At 46.2% G+C, this 22,587-nt stretch overlaps 1 protein-coding gene across 1 annotated transcript in view; it reads left to right on the top strand.

Annotated features, from left to right (window-relative positions):
• The first annotated feature begins 278 nt into the window (after positions 1 to 278).
• LOC121282007 overlaps positions 279 to 22,587 on the top strand; it is a 56,850-nt gene continuing 34,541 nt past the window's right edge. The window contains exons 1-2 of the mRNA XM_041195320.1: positions 279 to 399; positions 4,953 to 5,066. Coding sequence (XP_041051254.1) covers positions 315 to 399; positions 4,953 to 5,066 — 199 coding nt within the window. The 5' untranslated portion in view covers positions 279 to 314. The remainder of the gene's footprint in view (positions 400 to 4,952; positions 5,067 to 22,587) is intronic.

The raw sequence follows: 22,587 nt of genomic DNA, 5'->3' as shown, positions 1-22,587 counted from the left end.
AAGTAACTGAGGCCCCAACACTGACCCTGTGGCACTCCACTATTCAGTGCCTGCCAACCTGAAAATGTCCCATTTATGCCCAATCTCTGCTTCCTATCTGTTAACCAATACTCTATCCAGAATATATATACCTATTTAGAATAACAACCCAGCTCTTTGGTCGGGATGGAGAGCATAGATGCATCTTCTGCAGCTCATCCCTTTTCCTCTTTGCGAAAGAGGAACAGGTCAATTCGACTGCAGTATGAAGAAGGAAGTGACAAATACAGCACAGAGATCCAACTGATTCAAGCACAGCACAGCTAAAAAAAACTATGTGTGGGCACAGCATCTTCACTCACCAGAAGCAAGCCAGAACAATGGAATTAATTGCTCTTTTGATTCTTATATCTGGTTCAAGTAAGTCCCTTTTTAAAATTCTTGATCTTTAGTGTTATTGAAAGGACTTTTGTAAGAGCTGATGAAGACCAGAAACATCGAATGACTGGTAGTTTTGCTGGTGTGAGCTAAAGAGAAGCCGCTCGTGGTTTTGCAAGTTGATGTTGTGATAATCTTTTAAAAAAGATTATCACAACATCAACTTGCAAAACCACGAGTGGCTTCTCTTTAGCTCACACCAGCAAAACTACCAGTCATTGATGTTGTGATATCCGTCTGCTTCTGCAGCACATTCAATTGGCCTTTGCTTCTTTCTGTGCTTTCCTGCAGCATCTGATTCTTTCTGCCCTGTTGCAGCTCTGTCCTCTCCGAAACACAAGCTCCTCATCAATGCCAAGAGACTGACCACATTTTTTTTAGGTTATAACAGCAAGTTCTATGACATAGCACCTTGAACTTAGCAAAACGATCCAAGCTGCTTGACATATAGTTCCCTCAGCAAACTGCATAGAGAAATGGAAAATCTAAAACACATTTGTCTCTCAAAGGCAAACTGTTTCAGATATTCTTGAGAACAGAACCATATTTGGAGAATAAAAACTTCTATTTTTAGTTCAGCAAAAATGAATAACATCAGAAGAGAGTAATTGCTTGGAGTGTTTCTTCATATTGCTTTATACACAGACTCTGAAGCTCACGTAATTGAATTTTTTTTAAGCAATTTGCACTCTGACTTGAGTTCACCAGGAATTATTTGCGACACTGGGTGGCTGTCCTCCTCTGCAGGACGTTCGCACTGACCACCACTGCCACCGCCCCCCAAAGCCGGGTTGGTGACTTTGCTGCCCACCCTGCGGTCAGAGCCGGGGGAACGGTACATCCCGGCGGGCCTCCACAGCATCCAGCAGTCGCTCGAGGGACCTGTCGTTGAAGCGGGGGCAGGGGTGGGGGTGGGGCTGCAGTCCTTTTTCCTTTGCTGGCCACGTCTCCCGGGCGCTTTGCTAGCGGCTGCCTTTTAAAGACAGCGGCCAACGTGATGCATCAGCGGGGCGGACAAATGAGAGCCCGCTCGCCATGGAGACAGCGTGAATGAATAATGAGGCAGGCTCGGGATGAGAGAGCGTGAAAACCCGGCATCTTTGTCGGCGGGTAGGACTCCATTTTATCCACCCGCTACCGCACTTTGACCCAATAGACCTGCCCTGTGATTTACAGCCAGCAAGCTTGCTTTGGAGCTTTCTTCATAAGATTTCTCTAAAATTGAATAAATTCCTTAAGATTTTGTAAGGATTTCTTACAGCACAGCATTTCCCGTTGCTATCATTCATGAAAGGAGCACCAGTTTTCCTGTCATCTCTACCTCAGATGTGCCTATGCAGGGTAGGCCCACAGCCTGGCTCTGGCTCTCTTCTGGTTCCTGCAAAGTCCCTGGAGGAGGGAGTTGGTATTTTAGCAGCTCAATTATTGGTTACGTTAAATAGTAGTGCAGCACGTTTAAAGGGACACTGCAATGTCAGGTATCGTGTCCACATCAAAATTTACTCAGTGTCCATCCAAAGCAGAGGATGCATGAATAATATTCGAATAAGCAAGTATGTAAGATATTTTGATGTCAGCATTTTACAATGTGCACTTTAACAGCATTTTATTACCAGCGGGAGGATGCCAGAATGTTGCTATAGTTCCTAACGCTCACTCACAGAGAAATATTGGTGACAGGACAACTGCCCGTGCTCTTTTACAAGGAAATCCAGTGAGAATGAATTTTCATGAGCACCATCTCGATCATATCAGTGCAAACTAATTATCTGATGGGATAGCTTTAGATTCAACATTGCCATGTGGTAAGGTTCAATGAATAGGGTTATCAGCAAAAACAAGAGTGCACAAAATTGGAGGTAGCCTTTTGACTCTGGCTGAGAATTGATTAGGGGACAGAGGACAGAGAGTGGGGGACACAGTATAGTTACTAAGATTGGCAGCATGTGTCAAGCGATGTCCACCAGTGACCTGTGCTGCAGCCACAATTTTAACAATTCATTATTAATTACTATTAATGTCTCGAATGAAAAGACAGGGATTGGTATAATCAAATTCCTGAATGCCAGAAAGTTAGGAGTGAATTTTTGCTTTGATTATCTTGACATGGGCAATCTGAGCTCACAGCTGCACACGCGCAGTAACTTAAGGAGCCGGCTTCTGCATGGGCCTGCGTGGAGACTTCCATGCTGCTGCTCAGCTGCACAGCCTGGAGGGAGCGTTGGTAAATGGTGCAGATGGGAACAGAAGAGGCATGGATGGGTTGTTAGTGGGCAAAACCGTGGCAAGTGAAATTCGATTTGGGCAAGTGTGATCTTATCTACTTTGACCCCGAGAAGGATAAATCACAGTGGTCACGATGGTTAGAAACAAAGCAAAGTGGTTTGGGAACCCAAGTGAGCAAATCATTAAAAGCTAGAATACAGGTGCAAAGAGAAATCAAAAAGGTAAATGGAATAGAATCATAGAATCATAGAAAGTTTAGGGCACAGAAAGAGGCCATTTGGCCCACCATGTCTGCACTGGCTGAAAAATGAGCCACCCAACTTAATCCCACTTTCCAGCATTTGGTCTGCAGCCCTGCAGGTTATGGCACTTCAGGCGTATGTCCAAACACCTTTTAAATGAGTTGAGGGTTTTTGACTCTATTACCCTTTCAAGCAGTGAGTTCCAGACTCCACAACCCTCTGGGTGATAAATGCTTCCTCATCTCTCCTCTATTTTTCCTACCTTTCATTTTAAATCTGTGCCCCCTAGTCACTGACCTCTCTGCTAAAGTATATGGGCTCTTCCCATCCATTCTATCTAGACCCCTCACAATTTTGTACATCTCCATCAAATCTCCTCTCAGCCTCCTCTTTTCCAAGGAACAGTCTATCCAATCTTTCCTCATAACTGCAATTTTCCAGTCCTGGCAACATCCTCGTCAATCTCCTCTGTACCCTCACTAATGCAATTACATCCTTTTGATAATGAGGTGCCCAGAACTGCACACAGTGCTCAAGTTGTGGCCTAACTAATGTTTTATATCATCCCAGTATAACCACCCTGCTCATTTTTCTATGCCTCGGCTAATAAAGGAAAGGATTCCATATGCCTTCTTAACTACCTTATCAGCCTGTCTTGTTCAGGGATCTGTGGATATTCACTCCATGGTTTCTCACTTCCTCTACACCTTTCAGTATCCTCCCATTTGTTGTGTAATCCTTGGCCTCATTTGACCTCCCCAAATGCAACACCTCATACTTCTCTGGGTTGAATTCCATTGGCCACTTTTCTGCCCACCTGACCAATCCATTGGTATCTTCCTGCAGTCTCCAGCAATCCTCCTCTCTTATCAACCACGTGGCCAAGTTTTGTGTCATTTGCAAACATTTTCATCATTCCTCCCTACATTTATATCCAAACCATGAAGATATGCCACAAAAAGCAGGGGACCTAGTACTGAGTCCTTCGTAACCCCACTGGAAACAGCCTTCCAGTCACAAAAATACCTATCAACCATTACCCTTTGATGATGATGATCTTTATCTCAAGGGTAGATTGATTGCAAAGGAGAGGAAGTTGTGGTTCAATAACATAAAACTATAAGGTTTGACACCACCTGATATTTAGAACTCCACATCTCAGGATGAACACATTAGCCCTGGAGGGGTTGCAGCACAGATTCACCATGGTGATATCAGAGCTTAGAGGGTTACATTATTAGAACAGGTTGCATAAACTTCTCATGGATTCCAGGGAGTTTTGGAGGTTGAAAGTTTATCTGATGGAGATTTTTACAATGTTTAAATGATTTGATCGGGTTGATATAGAGAAATTGTTTCCTCTAGGGGGGGTTTGAAGAACAAGGGGGACATCATCTTAAAATAAGAGATCATCCATTCAGGAGTGAAATCAGGAGGCAACTTTTCACAGAAAAGGTAATAGATATTTTGGCCCCTTCCACAAATTACTGTGGATACTGGATAGGTGAGAATTTCAAGACTGAGCAATAGATTTATAGTAGTTAAGGATATCGAGGAATGTGGCACTAAGGAGAATAAAAGGTCTCCACCTGTTCCCAAAGTTCTGATGTGCATATGATCCAAAAAAAAAACAGCTTGTGCTCCAGTGAAATAAAATATCTGGGTTTAGAAATGGAAATGAAGGATTTTTTTAAGCAAGGTTTTAACACTTTCTTAATAGCAGTGATCAGTGTAAATAAGGAACATAAATTTTTTATGACATCAGGAATTTTATTTGAATGCTCTGATTGTGGAAAATCTGACCCCACAACCAACTCACAACAGATAATCACAGGCCTGCATATTGGGAAAACTGGGTGCAAAAACTGTGCATACGCAGTGATTTCAATAACAGTGTTGGTCAAAATGAGACTCAGAACAAGGAATTTGATATTATACATGGAATCGGATCTGTAACTGCAAAGGAGATTGTTGTAACAATGGAATAGGAGTGTTTATTTGGTTAAATGTTGTTTTTGTGATCCTGGTAGAGCTATTAATAATCTTTCATTATTAATAACCCGACAGGTTTATGTCAATTAATTGGACCCAAGAAGGTTCATGGAGAATTAGGAGGATCGGTCACTGTGAACTGTCAGTATGACCTGAAGTACATGTACCATGTTAAAAGATGGTGTAAAGGTAATTATTCCATCATTTATGGATGTTCTGCTGTGGTTTCTACTGAAGAACCAGAAAAAGGAGGAGTATCACTGGCTGATAACAAAACACAAGGAATATTTTCAGTAACCATGGATCACCTAATGAAAAGTGATGAAGAACAATACTGGTGTGTGATAGAAACATCAATATTTAAATTGGGTGAAAAGACTTCTACTGAATTAGAAGTTTCGGAAGGTAAGATAACGTATGTCCGGGCAGAATTTTCACTTCAGCATGCAGGGGCGGGCCCAGCACGTCGATGCATAAAATGACGCGCGGTGATGTCGGGCGTGCATCAAGATGTCACTGCGTGTCATTCCAATCTTCCATTCGGTGATGAGGCCATTAATAAACCAATTGAACTAATTGACAGGGATGCCTGGAACATTAAGGTTGGCCGGCAGGCAAAGAGCCCAAGTGGCCTTCAGGTTCTTCGTGAAACCTCATCCATGGGGGTGGAATGAGGTTTCATGAAGGTTTTATTAAACTAATAAAGATTTTTTACACATTTCATAAACAAGCCCCATCTCATCTGACACTGTCCCATGAGGGTACATGTCTAAATAATTTCAATGTTTCTTTACTTTAAAGTTTCAAATTGAACTTAATCTCCCCGAAGCAGCGCCGTGCCTCTGGGAGGTTTCTGCGCTCTTTCATGGCGCACAGCCGATCACGGGCGGTGATAGGCTCCACGCCCATCCGAGCCCACTCCCAACCAGCCCGCCTGACAGGCAGAAGACTCTGCCCTCTACATAGTCTATTCTACTCAGGTTTAAACATTGAAATCAGAAATACGCCGGCTCTGATAGTGACCCGGTACCAAATACTGGGGTTATCGCAGGGGTGGACATCCATTTACTGGGGTGTCAAGACTGGATTTCCAAAGCAAGATCTTTTCACTCCTTCAGGAAGAGGGAAGAGAAACAGACTGGGAGAACATGGCACTGCTGAGAGAATTTAACTAGCGGTTGTTGTGTTTGCAGCCAGAAATTTCTCAAGGGCCGTTTAGCTAAGTAATGGGGGGGAGTTTTAACAGTTAATGGAGTTGGATTTGAGTGCACGTGGGGAGTTAAATCCCTCAAAAAGCCACGGAAAGTAGGGATCTTGACATCAATCTCCGCACTTCCATGTCTCATCCGGGCAGGTTTGATAGTGAATGGGAAACCCTTGTGCAGCTGTCAAAGGTGTTATTTAAATATTGAAGTAGGCAGTTAAGTTCTGGTTTCATCAAGGATTCTGGTTTAAACTGACAGTGGACCACATTCTCAAGCTGTGTGGAGATCACTAGTATCACTGAGGCAAGTGCACAATGCTTCTTCAGTGAAACTGACAGGCTGAGAAGTCTTTAACTATGAAAATCAAGAGCTCCACCCTCTCAGAGTGCTGTCACTGCTTATCAAGTGATTGTTGACTTCTGAGAAGTCACTTCACCTGTCGAACTCTTCACTCACCTCCAACCTTATGGCATGAGGGCAGCTTATGCAGCTCTAACTTCCGCCCCTGATGAGGAGCAGGAGAGGCAACAATGCCAGCAATGACACCAGGAGTTATGGCAGGAGCAAAACTCTCAGCAGCACCAGCTGCCTTTTCACCCACAAGGCAATGGGGACGGGCACAGAGTTCCAACCCCAAGGAGATCAGAACGCAACACAGAGCCTACAGGCAGGGAATCAGCTCTCTTGACATGTGTGAATACCAGTATCTCAGGAGGTTCAGGCTATCATGGTATTGTTGTTGCTGACGTCTGCAGCCTCCTGGAACAAGACTTCATTCACAGCAACCCTGAGGTGGGTCATATTGTCTGAGGCCATCAATGGGGCTGTCACTGGAAGACAAACTCTTTCCTCCCAACCACAACCCACCAACTCCCCTCCCCCCACCCTACCCCACCCAGATCTCTATCTCTCCCTGAGGTTCTGTGCTCCTATCTCCGGCAAGGCAAGAAAGTACAGATTTGAGAGTTAGAAATGGCTTGTGTAAATAAGAACAAAGGACAACAGTTGTGAAGGGTGACTGTGTGCCACAATTTAACCTGCTAATTTATTCTAGCTTCTCCCCTTTAAAATAGAAATGATCAATTGAAATAAGTGACTCAAAAAGCAAAAAGGGGGAATTTTTCATTTCAAAAAATGATTTAAGAGACACAATTAAGAGAGTAGAGAGTACACAGGATTTGCTTTTCACAATAATGTTCAACAGCTTCCTCTATTATAGGCCACAATAGAGATGAACAATAGGCCCAATTGCCAGAAGAACAGGAAATACTGAGGCGTTTTATTACACTTCTCACCACTTCTCCTGTCAGAGCCATTCACTCATAAATCGTGGACAAGGTGAAAAATATACTTGTTTCTTTAATACATGTAAGTGAGCAATGATAGCTCACAGAACATTTTTCCAGGCTAATCTATAAGGTTAAGGTTAACTGCATTACAATGCTTCACTGTTCTAAGGGGCAGTGAGGTAGTCAGTTCAAAGTACAGCCAGTCTTATTTCTTCTGGCCAGGTCACTTTTTTAGTCAAGCCAGATTTCAAGGACTCTTGAAAGATGCCTTCCAATGTTCCCCATTTACGAAATAGTTAACTAAATAAAGACTGCAGCATTATATCCTGGCCATTGTTTTGGTCAAGACTTTGCCATGAGTGCTAACACTTCTGTTAAGGTAGAAGGATCTTTGTTAGTTATAACAAAACTGAAACTTTCTGGCCGGTGGACTGATGCTTCTATTAAAATTAGTTATTTTGAAATGTAAAAATTACTTTTTTTATTCATTCATGGGATGAATTTATTCATTCATGGCCGCTGGTTAGGCCAGCGTTTATTGCCCATTCCTAATTGCCCTTGAAAAGGTGGTGGTGAGCTGCCTTCTTGAACTGCTATAGACCATGTGGTGTAGGTAAACCCATAGTGCCATTAGGGAGGGAGGTCCAGGATTTGACCCAGCAACAGTGAAGGAACAGCAATATATTTCCAAGTCAGGATGGTGTGTGGCTTGGAGGGAAACTTCCAGGAGGCGATGTTCCCTTGCATCTGCTGCCCTTGTCCTTCTAGAAAGTAGTGGTCATGGGTTTGTAAGGTGCTGTCTAAGGAGCCTTGCTGAGTTCCTGCAGTGCATCTTGTAGATGGTACACACTGCTGCACTTGTTCGTTGGTGGTGGAGGGAGTGAATGTTTGTGAATGGGGTGCCAATCAAGTGGACTGCTTCATCCTGGATAGTGGCAAGTTGCTTGACTGTTGTTGGAACTGCACTCATCCGGGGAAATGAAGAGTATCCCATCATGTTCCTGATTTGTAGATGGTGAACATGCTTTGGGGCGTCAGGAGCTGAGTTACTCACCACAGCGTTCCTAGCCTCTGACATGTTCTTGTAGTCACAGTATTTATATGGCTAGTCCAGTTCAGATTCTGGTCAATCGTAACACCAAGGGTGTCAATAGTGGGGGATTCAGCGATTGTACAGGCCATTAGTGTCATGGGGTGTTGGTTAGATTGTCACTTGTTGGAGATGGTCATTGCCTGGCACTTGTGTGGCACAAATGTTACTTGCCACTTGTCAGCCCAAGCCTGGATATTGTCCAGATCTTGCTGCATTTGGATATGGACTGCATTGGTTAACATTTACTAATTCAGTTCTCTTTCATACCGTGTACTTTACTTGTGGCTTTCATCCTGGCTACTAGTATTCTGCTAAAGCGCATGGAGGTGTTTGCAGTATACAAAGCTGATTTTACCAGTGTCCATGGGCAAGCCCCCAGACCTCCTTGATCGGACATATCTTGGAAAATCACCCATTCTCACACAAATCTCAGTGCATTCCATATGACATCACACAATTCCTTGGGAGGCTGAAAAGTTACTGCATGAATGTGTTTTAAATTAAATTCTCAACATGAGTATAAGCACTTTTGCACTGTATTAATTATGGTTTCTTGTTTAATCAGAGAAGATGAGCTGAAGAGTTACAGTTTATGGGCTGCATTCCGTTGGCCGTTCTTTGGTGCTCTGGTTGTTTGTACTCTTTCGGTCACATTTTGCAAAAGACCCAAGTATAATATTTTAAAACTTCCGATTCTAATATTCAAAATTATTTCATTCAGTTCAAAAGTTCAAGCACAATGAAAATTTGGCTTAAAAAATGGTAAATAATCCAAGAGAAAATACCTGCCACTCATAAACTCCTCGCGAAAGAAGCATTGTTACAACAACGGCTTTTGGGGTAAATTTTGTGCTTATCAGCTGCAGTTTGTCTGATTTCAAATGGAAATCCAAGAAAGGAATCCTCGCATGCAACTGTTACTGGGTGATTGCAGAACATAACTGCCCGGAGTCAAGGGTTGAATTTTATGGCCCCCAGAAAGTGAAAGGGAGGTGAGGGTCCAGTAAGATCCTGGAGACCAGGGTCAGGTCGAATCCCCATTGCAATCTCACCATCAGGGAAATTTACTGACCTTGGGAGTGGAAGTAGGCAGGTTACCTGCCCCACAGAGGCAGGCAGCCAGTTTACATACGTAAAGGCCCCTATTAAGGTCCATTGAACTGTGCGATCGTTGCTGACAATGGGGCATCTCCCCAACACTTGGGAGGCCGCCAGCTAAATGGAGTTAGCCTTCCACTGACAGCCCAGGTGAGGGGGAGGGGGGGTCTGGTATAGGCAACAAAGAGAGGGTCATAGGGAAGGCAGCCTCTGGGGCCCGAGGAACTCTCCTGGGGGATTTTCCCTCTAGCATGCCACTCTTTGATTAGCTTTTCTTGTCCTAATGCTGTAGACCTCACACCTCATTCCTGCCTCAGCTGTGAACAACACTTCCAGTGGCACTTCGGATCTGCTGGCTCTCTGGCTGAGTCTCCAGCTCTTGCAAGTGGGCGGCTGGTCATCTATAATAGGATGACAGCCCCGAAGCAAAGTTCAGGTGGAAGTCCCGTTGCACACCCATGCCTGCTGGTGACTTGCATTTCCTCCCGCTGTTGGGACCTTCTCGCTGATGGTAAAAACCTACCTTATGTGATTGCTTGACCCAGTTATCAGACAGGGGAGTGAAGCATGAGGCCGTGTGTGGCAAAAGACAATCTAGTAATCTGTCTTTCAGTTATCACCGGAATATTTGTGTTAACGGTCCACCATTGATGCTTATGCTTTTAGCTGTTACACCTTAACTTTAGAATTCCCTCCTTAAAACTCTCCACCTCTCTCTCTCTCTGTTGTCATTTAACACAGTCCTTAAAGGCTACCTCTTTGCTCAACTTTTGTTCACCTGTCCAGATATCTCCTTGTGTGGTTTCAGTGTTCTTGCTCACCAATTTGAAATCTACAGTGTTTATCACCTATTCCCAAAGACAATTTCCAAGTTCTAATGAGGATGGCATCTTGTAACAATATGCTAATACCTAAATTAATAAACTTTGATAATTGTAATTACAGAAAAGTGCAGTACAAATATTGATGTAGATATTTTGTTATGGACAGAATTAATGTTTTCCCTTTACTGCCTGTGATCGGTATGCATTGTATGAAAGTGATATGTTTTCTCTTACAATTGGTGTGTGTATCGCAATTAAGTGATTTCACCAGCAAGCTCTTGCAACTTTGAAAATAAACAATGTTATTTACCTCACTCACTCCAAAATAGTACAACATTTCACTCGCTCATTTCACACACACCCGTACATGCACAAAGATTAGATACAAATGATGGTAATATACTGTTACAGCTTGTAATTATCTCAGTCTCTTTCAAGGCAGGCCTGTGTTTCTTAGATGAAGTCAATGGTTAAGATGAAATGAAGATCTTTTAAAGCAAAGGCTTTCTTAACAGGCTGTGTGGTTTCTTGTGGTTGAATCCCTAGAAGATTTGGGAGGGCTCCTTCTCCCTGTTATTAAGATCTCACACTCTCAAGGTATTGCTGTTTATTACCTCGGCTGCTTGGATGACTTGCTGTTACTTCGATGGCTTTCTGATGAAACTCTGTCTGCAAGAAATGTCTGCTGATTTAGAAGCGGACTACCAAAATAGTTCCTGCATGATGTGACTTCCACAAGTTCAAAGTCAAACTCCTTTTTGCAAACAAAGGAAGATGGGTCTGTTGATTCCAATCTTCCTGTGTTGTCTTTTGACACCATGAGATTCAATCAGCCCGCTTTGGATGAGGGACACCATCAAAAGATACTGGAATCTTGGTAGGATCCAATCGCGTTTGTCGCACACACATTGAGTTTCAATACCCCCTTTTGTCCAGGGGGAAATAGGGAGTCAGGTCAGCTGGAGATCTATAGTCCTTCTGTGTTGATTTATCATTAAACAAAGGGAGGTGTGAATTCCCTGAATGTGTGGTTCTGAGTGAATGTCCATATTTAATTAGGTATATACTTGAGACTCAGGGCCGTCTGTGACTCAACATGTCAAAGGTCAAATGATTTGCAGCGGCTATTTTAATAGAGCGTGTGTGTCCAATTCTTAAAAGTATTCATTGAAAGTTCATAATATACTGGAACATGACATTATACTTCATCTATGGGAACAACAAGGAAAATTTCTGTTTTTGTGAAACTGTGCCCGACCATCTAGGGCTTTTCCATCAATTAATTTCTGTGGTGCTCTTCAAGGGGCAGAGTCTCTGCCAATCACACCCGAGGCCTAGAAATGGGCAGGAAGTTCAAAAGCACCAAAGAGGGAACTGGTCTAACATCAGACCACTAACTAGGATAACAAGCCTTGTGGTATAGGCTTAGACTGATATTCTTATCTAAAATGAGTGCCATGTTCAAAGGCAGACATGGAATTGGGGATGGGAGGGGGCACCAACACTGCTCCTGGATCAAGCACAGTGTGTTGCATTGTACAGCACGGCACCCAAGATGTGCCCCAATGCCATGGGTACCACATGCAAAACCTAACCCCAGGAAAGTTGAACAATATCAGAATAAGAGGTTACGCTATGCGAATCTTGCCACTTAGTCCAGGATATCCGCACCCACCCTCTCACCTGCACATTTTTGGCCAGTATCTCTCAAAGTGAAACATCTTTGAAAGAAGGTCAACTCATTCATTTTTTACAGTTCAATTGCTTAAATTTATTCCTTATTCAGTTCTCCAGGCCAGCAAATGATGGGTTAGATGGAAACATCAGCTACAAAATGCCAATGGATCAGAAGTCCAGTCAAAGGCTGCGCAGAAGATTGACTAAATCCTGCATGAGTATCCAGAATATTTTCACTTGCTTTTGGAAGTTACTTTTGCATATTGTATTTGATATTTTATTACAATTTGAAATGCTTTGTAAAGTTCCCAGAAATTGTATGAACCACATAAGATGATAAACTTTGTTGATATTATATTAAGGAGCATTTTTTTTCTGCAACGGACACAAATGGTTCACAAAAATAATTGACCCCTTGTAACCAGCAGTAACTAGTTAAAAAAATGTCCTGTTAGTATTTTGAAAAATAGTAAAGTAATTGGGGGAAATTTTACTGACGAATTTGGATGTATTTGGGAGCGGTTTTGGGTGTGTGCAGGGAGATATCACTCCTAAAAGTTATGGAAGATTAGGATCCCAATATCATCCCAACTCCTTCCAAGTTTCACCCAGGCAGATTTGAAGGCAAATGGGGAACCCACATGCAGCTGTCCGGTGTGTTATTTGAATATTCAAGTAGGCAATTAAAAACTGTTTTAATCAGGGATTCTGAGTATAATTAAACAGGTACGTTTGCCAAGTTGTGTGGAGCATGGTGGGGTCACCTAGGTGAGTGCACAGTTGCTTCTTCAGTGAAACTGATAGGCTGGGAAGTCTTTAACAGTGAAAATGAAGAGTTGCAGCCATGGCCAGGTGAGAGGCCACTGTCCATTGCATGCCTTCTCAACGAGTGCCGTCACTACATGTGAGTTAATTGTCAACTTCTTAGAACTCATTTCACCTGTCTAGCACTTCACTCACCTCCAGCCTTCATTACAACCTGGCATGGGACAGCATTAGAAATTCCACCCTTCCCAGAGACTATGATTAATGCATACAAGGTAATTGCCAATATTTTGGAAGTTATTTCACACACCTCAGGCCTTCAATATGGCATGAGAGCAGCTCTAACTTCCACCTCTGAGGAAGAGTAAAAGGAGCAACAACAGCAACACTGACACCAACAGCTACACCAGGAGCAACACCACCAGCAGCACCAGCTGCCTTCCTGCCCAGCCATGTGCCAGTCCACAAGGCAAAGAGATGGACACAGACATCCAGCTCTAAGAAGGTGAGAACCCAATACAGGGTCTACAGGCAGAAGATCAGTTCTCTCGACATATGTGAGCTGCGATGTCCCAGAAGGTTCAGGTATTCTCAGCCGGTTGTTGCTGATATCTGCAGCCTCCTCCAACATGACTGTCTTCACAGTCGAACAAGGCCATATTACAGTGGCCATCAAGCTGGTTGTGACTGAAGGGCAAACTCTCCCCCCAACAACTACCTTCCCCCACAACCCCACCTGGGTATCTGCCTCTCCCAGAAGTTGTGTACCCCCTTCTCCTGCAAGCAGAGAAAGTAGAGAGTTATGAGTATTAGAAATGTTTTGTGTGAATAGGAGGGAAGGACAACGTTTGTGGAGAGTGACTGTCAAGCATGGGTGCAAGAGGTCAATAGGACGAGGGTGAGTGTGAGTGTTGGCTGTTCAGTTGCGGATGTGAGGTGCCTGGAGAGAGAGGGGTGAGTGGAGTTACAAATTGTGTTGTCCTGTGCACATCAAGGCAGTGCAGAGAGACTTCTGTTATTTTAAGACATGCATTCAGACATCAGAGTAGTTTGTGTCCACTAATTTTTCAGCCTGCAATACAGCGAACAATCAGTATCGAAAGATATTGCAGCTATTGAACTGATGCAGAAGGGACCAATCAAAATGATTGAGTGGATGGAGGGAATGGATTATAAGGAGCAATCACACAAATTGATCATGTTCTCACTACAGTCGAGACGTGTGAGAAATGTGTGATGACTTGTTTTAGGATCATAAAGTTTTGCAATTGCTTCACTCATCAGCATTCCTGTTAATTAGAAAGCTCTACTGTTTGTTTCTGACCCAGATGAAAATACTTTTCAAACATTCAATTTTCCAAAGAAATTGTGAAAAATGACAAACTGCCAAGCTTAGGCCCATTAACCTCGATGATGAGCTCACCCTGGCCGACACAAATCACCCTTATAGTCACAAAGTGGGGAAAAATCATCTTCACAGATCATAAGGAATTTCAATCTGGGAGGTAAGGGAGTGATGGGCAATGATTCTGGGAGAATTTTGATTGGATGGTTATTTTCCTGCTCATGAAAAAAATTTCCGCAGCTGCTACATTTCTGTTGCCTTGGTGATTGATACAGAAAAGAATGTTGTTTTTTATAGGTGTGTGAGAAAGCTTATAGAAGTACTGATGTGTAAGAAGTGCATAAAACAGTATTGTGAACGAGTACTTAAGCCAGAATTTTCCGCTCTGGTTTACAGCCAGCGTGTTTGGTAACATGAGAGGAAAATATCCCAAGATGATCCTAGTTGTGTTCCCGACAATGTAAACCAAGGACGCGATTGTCCCCTCCCCCGTCAGTGGTGGTCCATGTTTCCCACCATCCAACATTGGGAACTTAATTTTAATGCATCTGCATCTCAGTATTGCCAAATTTAATTCCCACACCAAATTTAATTCCCACGTCACCGTGACTTCAGAACGGTGTGATTTAAGACTGCCTTTAAAAGGTGTGTACCTGGTGAGCTGAACTTTAAGGGGAACTTGGAGGGGAGTGCACCCAACACTGTGCAGCACTCGCAAAGATGACCCGTAGAACATCATGAAAGAGGCGTCACTCATTCGGAGAGGGGCACAGGCGAGCCGCTTTTTCCCAGCTGGCTTTCACTGCAGTGCCGGGGCAAGGGCTCCAGTGCAGGTGGGGCCAGAGGGGGCGCAAGGCATCACAGACTGATACGGGTGCAGAAGCACATGCTGATGGGGGAGGGGCAGGTTGGGCGAGGTGGGGGAAGGTGAGGGAAGAAGCAAGGCACTTGTCAAAATTGACCATCCTTCAGCAGCTGAGACCATTCCCCAGCAGCTCCATTGACATGCTTGGAGTCGAGTCCCTGAAACATTTCTGCCCACCCAGGCAATGCAAAAGCATGAATGTGCCACCAAATTCTCCAGACGTTTTCACCGCGAGTGTGCAGACTGCTAATTAATGGGGGTTTTAGAGGGCTGCAGAACTAGTGGATGACTGGGCATGTTGCAGAGGCCCCTTGCAAAAGGTGGGCATAGAACAGTCACTGACGGAGGTGCTCGGAGCACCTTGCAATGTATCTATTCAGGTTTGGATCAGTAACCCTCATGGTTCAGGCTGACAGTGCAGCCTTGCAGCGCGGGTTAGGAGAATGCCTGCGGCTGAGCTGAGAGTACAACATGCAGACTGTCCAAAGCTGCCGACAATCGGTCTTGAAGTGGGGCAGAAGTGGGTGGGGTTTTGGTCAGCAATGAAGCGCAAGACACACAGGCCATCAAAGTGGGGGCCAGCGCTCTCTGACATATGTGAAGAAGCCTTGAGATGCAGCCGGAGCCAGGGGCTTAACCAAGAGAGGTCCTTAGGAGATGTATGCAAACCCTGCCGCCTCTCTCTTTGATATTGCAGGAGAAGAGCATCAGGACCATGGAGCCTGGTGATCTAGCTGTATGCCTCATGGCTGACAGGGAGCAGAGAAGGAGACTGCAATGGAGGATCCTGGCTTAGCAAAGGGAGTGGCACCACCCTCAAGATGAAGAGGCAGCAGGGTCAGGTAAACCAGGAAGCAAGAGCGCTGGGACTTGTGGTGATCCCTGTTTTCCACAGGTGCAGAGTGCAATTGACTGCACTCACATGGCGCTTAGATCTCCATGGCAACGTACACTCCAGTGCGTGAACTGCAAAGGCTTCCACTCACTGAATGATACCCCAGAAGCGTGCACGACCCCTACATTTTCAGCAGGACTCAAGTCCCTGACATCTTCCAGGGTCCACAGAGGCTGCAGGGTTGGCTCCTTGGGGACAAAGGCTACCCACAGGTAACATGGCTGATGACCCCTGTGGAGCAGCCTCAGACTGCAACAGAGAGAATCAAAGATTGGCCGGGTGGTTAACAGTGAGGTTGAATGTCTTGGGCTACAGGAAGATATTGACGGGATGGTCAAATGGGCAGATAAGTGGCAGATGGAATTTAACCCTGAAAAGTGTGAGGTGATACACTTTGGAAGGAATAATTTGACAAGGAAGAATTCAATGAACGGCATGACACTAGGAAGTTTTGAGGAACAAAGGGACCTTGGCGTGTGTGTCCATAGATCTCTGAAGGCAGAGGGACATGTTAGTGGGATGGTGAAAAAGGCATATGGGACACTTGCCTTTATCAATCGAGGCATAAATTACAACAGTAGGGAGGTCATGTTGGAGTTGTATAGAACCTTGGTGAGGCCACAGCTGGAGTACTGTGTGCAGTTCTGGTCGTCACATTATCGGAAGAATGTGATTGCACTGGAGGGGGTGCAGAGGAGATTCACCAGGACGTTGCCTGGGATGAAACATTTAAGTTATGAAGAGAGGTTGGATAGACTTGGGCTGTTTTCTTTGGAGCAGAGAAGACTGAGGGACGACCTGATCAAGGTGTACAAGATTATGAGGGGCATGGACAGGGTGGATAGGGAGCAGCTGTTCCCCTTAGTTGAAGGGTCAGTCACTAGGGGGCATAAGTTTAAGGTGAGGGACAGGAGATTTAGGGGGGATGTGAGGAAAAACTTTTTTACCCAGAGGGTGGTGACGGTCTGGAATGCGCTGCCTGAGTGGCTGGTGGAGGCGAGTTGCCTCACATCGTTTAAAAAGTACCAGGATGAGCACTTGGGACGTCATAACATTCAAGGCTATGGGCCAAGTGCTGCTAATTGGGTTTAGGTAGGTAGGTCAGGTGTTTGTCACGTGTCAGTGCAGACTCGATGGGCCAAAGGGCCTCTTCTTCACTGTGTAATTCTGTGATTCTGTGATGGTACAACGAGACACATGCCACAACCTGGACTTTGGTGGAGCAAATGATAGGCATATTGAAAATGAGGGTCCAGAGCATCGACAGGTCTGGTGGAGCACTGCAATACAGTCCCCAGAGGGTGTCGTGCATCATCATCGCTTGCTGCGGGCTCCACAACCTGGTGCTGCAACAGGGGGAGGACCCGGCTGAGGAGGGGATGGAAGAGCTTCACGTCTCCTCCGATGAGGAGGATGTCATAGGGGATGATGGGGATGGGGTCCTCGAAGGCCAGAAGTAGATGGCGCTCTGGTGCTCTTTAAATATGACTGCCGGAGTGAGGAAGGGCTGTGGTCACGGCACGGTGGGAAAATCCGAGCCGGACCACCAGAAATCCGGCGTGTTGCCAGTGCGAGCGTTGTTAATGAGGCGAGAAACACCAGGAGGTGGATGATGCAGAGCAAAATCCCACCATTGCGGCCAGTGAGAATCACTTAGTGCGATTCAGGGAAAATTCCAGCCAGAGAGTTTACCATAAATATGTCTAAAAATTAAACTGATAATACTTATATTTAAATATAAACATTACTCATATTTAAACTTTATATCAAATTCTCTTGAATATTATGAAGGGTAAGGTCCCCCAAAAGATTTGGAACCATAACCCAGTCCTTTAATCAGGTTGGGGGGCTCAAATGCAGCTTCTGCAGTTGGCCCCAGAGCTATCTCTAACTCATTGTAAAAGAGGAAGTGCTCAATGAGATTGCAAAATGAAAAAGGAAGTGGCAATTGGAAAAATAACCGACTCAAACGGAGCATAGCTAAAATACAATGTCTGGGCAGAGAGAGTACACCCACCAGAAACAGTGCAGAACCATGGAATTAATTACTCTCTTGATTCTAATGCCTGCATCAAGTAAGTCTCTTTTCTTTCAAAAAAGTTTTGATCTTTGGTACTATTAAAATCATTTTTGTAATCAGAGCTGTTGAAATTTTGCTGTCACCAGTAGTTTTGCTGATGTGAGCTAAAGAGAAGCCACTCATGGTTTTGCAAGTTGATGTTGTGAATTCCGTCAGCTTCTGCAGCATCTTCAATCCATCTTTGCTTCTTTCTGCGTTTCCCACAGGATCTGAATCTTTCTGCCTCTTTGTATCTCTCTCCTCCCTGAAACGTGAGCTCCTTATCAATGACGAGAGACTAACCGCATGGGGTTTTTTTAGGCTTATAACAAGTTCTATTCAATAGCACCTTGAACTTAGCCAAAGCACCCAAGGAGCTTCACATTGTGTTCCCTCAGCAGGTGGTGTAGAAAAATGGAACATCTCCAGCACATTAGATTCTTAAAAGGCAAACTCTGTGAAATATGTGATTCTTTAGAACAGAAGTGCATCTGGAGAAAAAAAACTTAAAATAGGTTATTTAATGTCAGTAAAAATGAATGTGTCAGAACAGGCATTGACCAAGTGCTTTGAGCGTTTCCTCAAATTGTATTTTTACACAGCTTCTGAGCTCAAATAGTTCTTTTTAAGCAACTTGGACTGTGACAAATGAGGAATTATTTGACCATATTTCTCAGTACCAGCTCTGAGCTGACAATTCTCTTGCTGGAGCTGTTCATGTTACCCTACAACCTCTCTATGAAGGTTACCCAAATGCTCTGTTGTGAACTGATCATCAGAGGTCACGTATGTGACTAGGTCATCCTTGATGTTTTGCAATGCACTTTGTTTGTTGACAAACCAACAGTGCCACAAAGAAATGATCTTCATTCTACTGTCTCCATACTGCATTTCTCATTGTTATCCTGTAAGAAAAGAGAGAAAAAATATCCGACCATAGGGGCTGAACTTTGCCCTCGTCGGGTGGGCACTGCCGGTGGGCCAGGGCATGGACGTAAAACTGACCACGCCCACAATGGGCCGCAAATTCGATTTCACACTGACGGGCCAATTAAGGCCCGCCCAGCGTATTTCCCAGCTCCTGAGGATAGCGGGAGTGGGCAGACAGTGGCGGGCGTGCACAGACACCGGGTCCAATGGTGACCCACCATCCTGCTTAAATGATGGCCTGGCAGCCTTTGTTATGCTGCTCACAATGGCCAGTGCAAGGCCACAGCAGAGAGGGTCCAGTGAGCAGGCCAGGCCGGAGGGCAGGGCCTTCGTTTTTCTGATGCCTGCCTTGCTGCCCTCCTCGAGGAGGTGGCAGCACGGTGGGAGGTGTTGGTCCCCCAGGATGGGAGGAGGAGGCTCCCCCACATGACGAAACGTGACTGGGAGGAGGTGGCGGAGCTGGTGAGCTCCCGCGGTGTGGTGCGGTGCATCTGGATCCAGTGTCGCAAACACTTCAACTATTTGTTGCGCTCTGGCAGGGTGAGGACCATGTTGGCGTTGGGCACTTAACCCAGCAGGTCGGCCTACACCCCCTTGCTGCACCCGTCTCCCCCCAACACCCCCTCAAGTCCGAATGTCGTGACAGCATTGATTCATTGACAACATGTGTCCTTAGCTGGATGGACCAGCAGATATTGCCCATGCTGAGGTCAGCCTGAGAGGGTGATGAGGAGATGGGTTTTGCTCCCGCAGCATGTGTTATACTGAGTCCCACATGACTGGTTTGGGGGCAACCTGGAGGAGCTGACCTAGGCGCTGTGTTAGACCTCCAGGTCATGTCCTAGTCAGGGTGGTGAGATGGTGGGAGGGGAGATTCAAGGTGACGTGGCAACAAACCATCTGCTGCCCTCTGCGCTCCACGAGCTTGCGCCTCCTTGCTTTGGAAGGATATACCGTGTGGTGCCTAATGTGATGTAGGCAGCATGTGGCCAAGGGGAGGTGGTGTGGGGGTGGGGAACAGGCCTTGCATCTTTGTGTGAGTGTTCGGCAGCAGCGGGGTGAGGGGGAACTGGAGCAATGAGATGTCCCACTCTGGTTGGGGTGGGCCGAGTGTGAACAGAGTCCGTGTGCAATTTGCACAAATCAATGCTCTTCTCTCATTTTCAGGAGAAGAATGTTCATAACGCGGCCGAGTGTGTGAGGACTGGAGGTGGCCAGGCCCAGCTCACCATACTAAGCTGCTTCGAGCAGGAGGCCCTGGATCTGGAGAGGCGCCATGCACCCAGGTCCACTGGTGTCGGTGAGGCTGGGGTGGCACGGCCAGGTATTTATGCCCAACAGTGAGGTCAGCATTGTCCTCCCAACAGCCAGAGCACTGCTGAATGTTAAATTAGTTAATTTAGCAACATTGCTGGACCGTTGGTTATGGAAGGATGGGCGCATAATGATCTGGGGGACGGGGATGAACTTTGTCATTGTCTCCCCGCTAAGTGATCCACTGTCCTTGTTCTTCCTTTAGGCATCAGCAGAGGAGGAGCAGCAGATGCCCCCCTTTCACACCTGAGGGGCCTGAATTCTCACCAGCGTCACACCATCTCTGCCAGGCAGGCACCAGCACAGATACTAGCACCTCGATAGGAATTGCAACATCGGCTGGTGTCCCAGGGCACAGCGGTGAGGGCACTTCACAGTCGCTGGAGGAGCTGGCAGAGACAGAGAGTGCCCATGGAGGCAGCAGTTGGAGGACAGCAGGGGTCCAGGCACATGCTCAGTCAGTACCTGATGATGGGCCTCTGGAGTTGTCCACGATGCAGCAGGTGCAGGAAATGCAGCCGAGTGTGTGGGAGCATCTGGGGGAGATACATGAGGCTATGCTTGGCTTGGTCTCTGTGGTGGAGGATTCTACGTGGACGATCGCCGCAGCAATGAACCTCATGTCTGAGTGCCATGTGACCTCCATGGACAGATGGTGAGTCTCTTGGAGAGCCTACTCCAGGAGACCCACCAGGGCTCCCTGGGGATGTGCTCTGACCAGCAAACCCTTACATCAGCATTGACCTCAGCTGGTCAGTGCCAGTGTGGGAGATGGTGTGGGCATCAAGTTTCCCAGCTCGGTGCCCATCCATCCCCGGTGAGCAGGGAGGTGCGACATGATCTTACAGTAGCACAGCAGCTGCCTGTCATCTCTGTGGGCACCTCTGAGGGCCCTCCGGGTGAGGGCACCAGCTTCTCCGCCCCTCTCCCAGTGACTGCATCATCCGGTGAGGCTGCGGTGACTGGGGAGGTGCCAGCTGCAGAACAAGCAGCTCCTTCCCAGGTGGGGCCAGCACAGACTCCATGGGCCAGAGGACGACCGCCAAGGTCATCGAGGCCAACAAGACAACAGAGATCTGGGGGGTACTGGAGTGCGCCCCCTGAGTGGTCCAGGATTCGGAAGCTCTTCTTGAGAAGACCGATGGCTCTCTCCACCACAGCCCTTGTGGAGACGTGACTCCTATTGTAGCGCTGCTCAGCTTCTGTTCTTGGATGGTGGAGAGGGGTCATGAGCCACCTTCTGAGGGGATAGCCCTTGTCACCCAGCAGCCATCCATCCAGCCGGACTGGAGCACCTGAAAAGCCTCAGCACCTGGGAGTATCTGAGGATGTAGGCATGGTGGGAGCTGCCTGGGTACCTTGCACAGACTTGCCGAACCTGCATCCTATGGCCACACATTATCTGCACGTTCATGGAATGGAAGCCCTTCCTGTTGACGAAGGCACCGGGCTCATCTGCTGGCGCCTTGATGGCCACATGTGTACAGTCTATAGCACCCTGGATACGGGGGGAACCCAGTAATCGCTGCAAAGCCTCTGGCTCGCTCAGCCTGGCTGGCCTCGTCCATATAGTAAAGAATAAATGTCGGTACCCACCTGAACAGAGCTTCTGTCACCAGCTTGATACAGCTGTGGACAGCTGATTGGGAGACTCCACACAGATCCCCCACTGACCCCTGGAAAGAGCCAGAGGCATAGAGGTTGAGGGCCACTGTGACCTTCAGAACCACTGGCATGGGGTGTCCACCCGAACAATTGGAGTTGATCTCAGGGCCGATCATCTGACAAATGGAGGTCACTGGAAATGCTGCTGACGCTTTTTATGCCGTCCTTGGATGAGGTTTGAGGAAATGTCGGCTGGCCGCCTGCCCGTTTTGCTCTTGCGATGAGCAGACAATCGGACGAGCAACATGACATCACAGACCATTGGACTGTTCAGGGCCTGAAGTAACTTGTTACTTAATGGCGGCCGCTGCTCCGGAACCCGCGCATGCCCAGTGAGCGAATAATCTCAAGAGTGCACGATGACGTCGGGACACTTGCTCACCATCATCGCACACTATTTTACTCTCGTTTGAGTCGGGTGCGCACCCACCCCAAGAGGGAATCGTTCTGCCCCTGGTGTTCCTGTAAAGCGGGTGCTCACTGCCTGGCTCTGCCCATTATCTGGTTCCTGTTGGAGGACAGCTTGGGTAGTTTGACAGCTCAATTATTGATTAGGCTAAATATTGGTACAGTGTCTATTTAAACACGATACTGTGTTGGATATCATGCCCACACTGAAATTATGCCCCTTTACTTAGTGCCCAATACATGCAGAGAACGCATGAATTATACTTGTAGAAGCAACT

This window comes from Carcharodon carcharias, chromosome 9, assembly GCF_017639515.1.
Source record: "Carcharodon carcharias isolate sCarCar2 chromosome 9, sCarCar2.pri, whole genome shotgun sequence".
NCBI classification, from domain to species: domain Eukaryota; kingdom Metazoa; phylum Chordata; class Chondrichthyes; order Lamniformes; family Lamnidae; genus Carcharodon; species Carcharodon carcharias.
The sequence above is the reverse complement of the archived record's forward strand: the minus strand, read 5'-3'. Positions and strand labels throughout refer to the sequence as shown.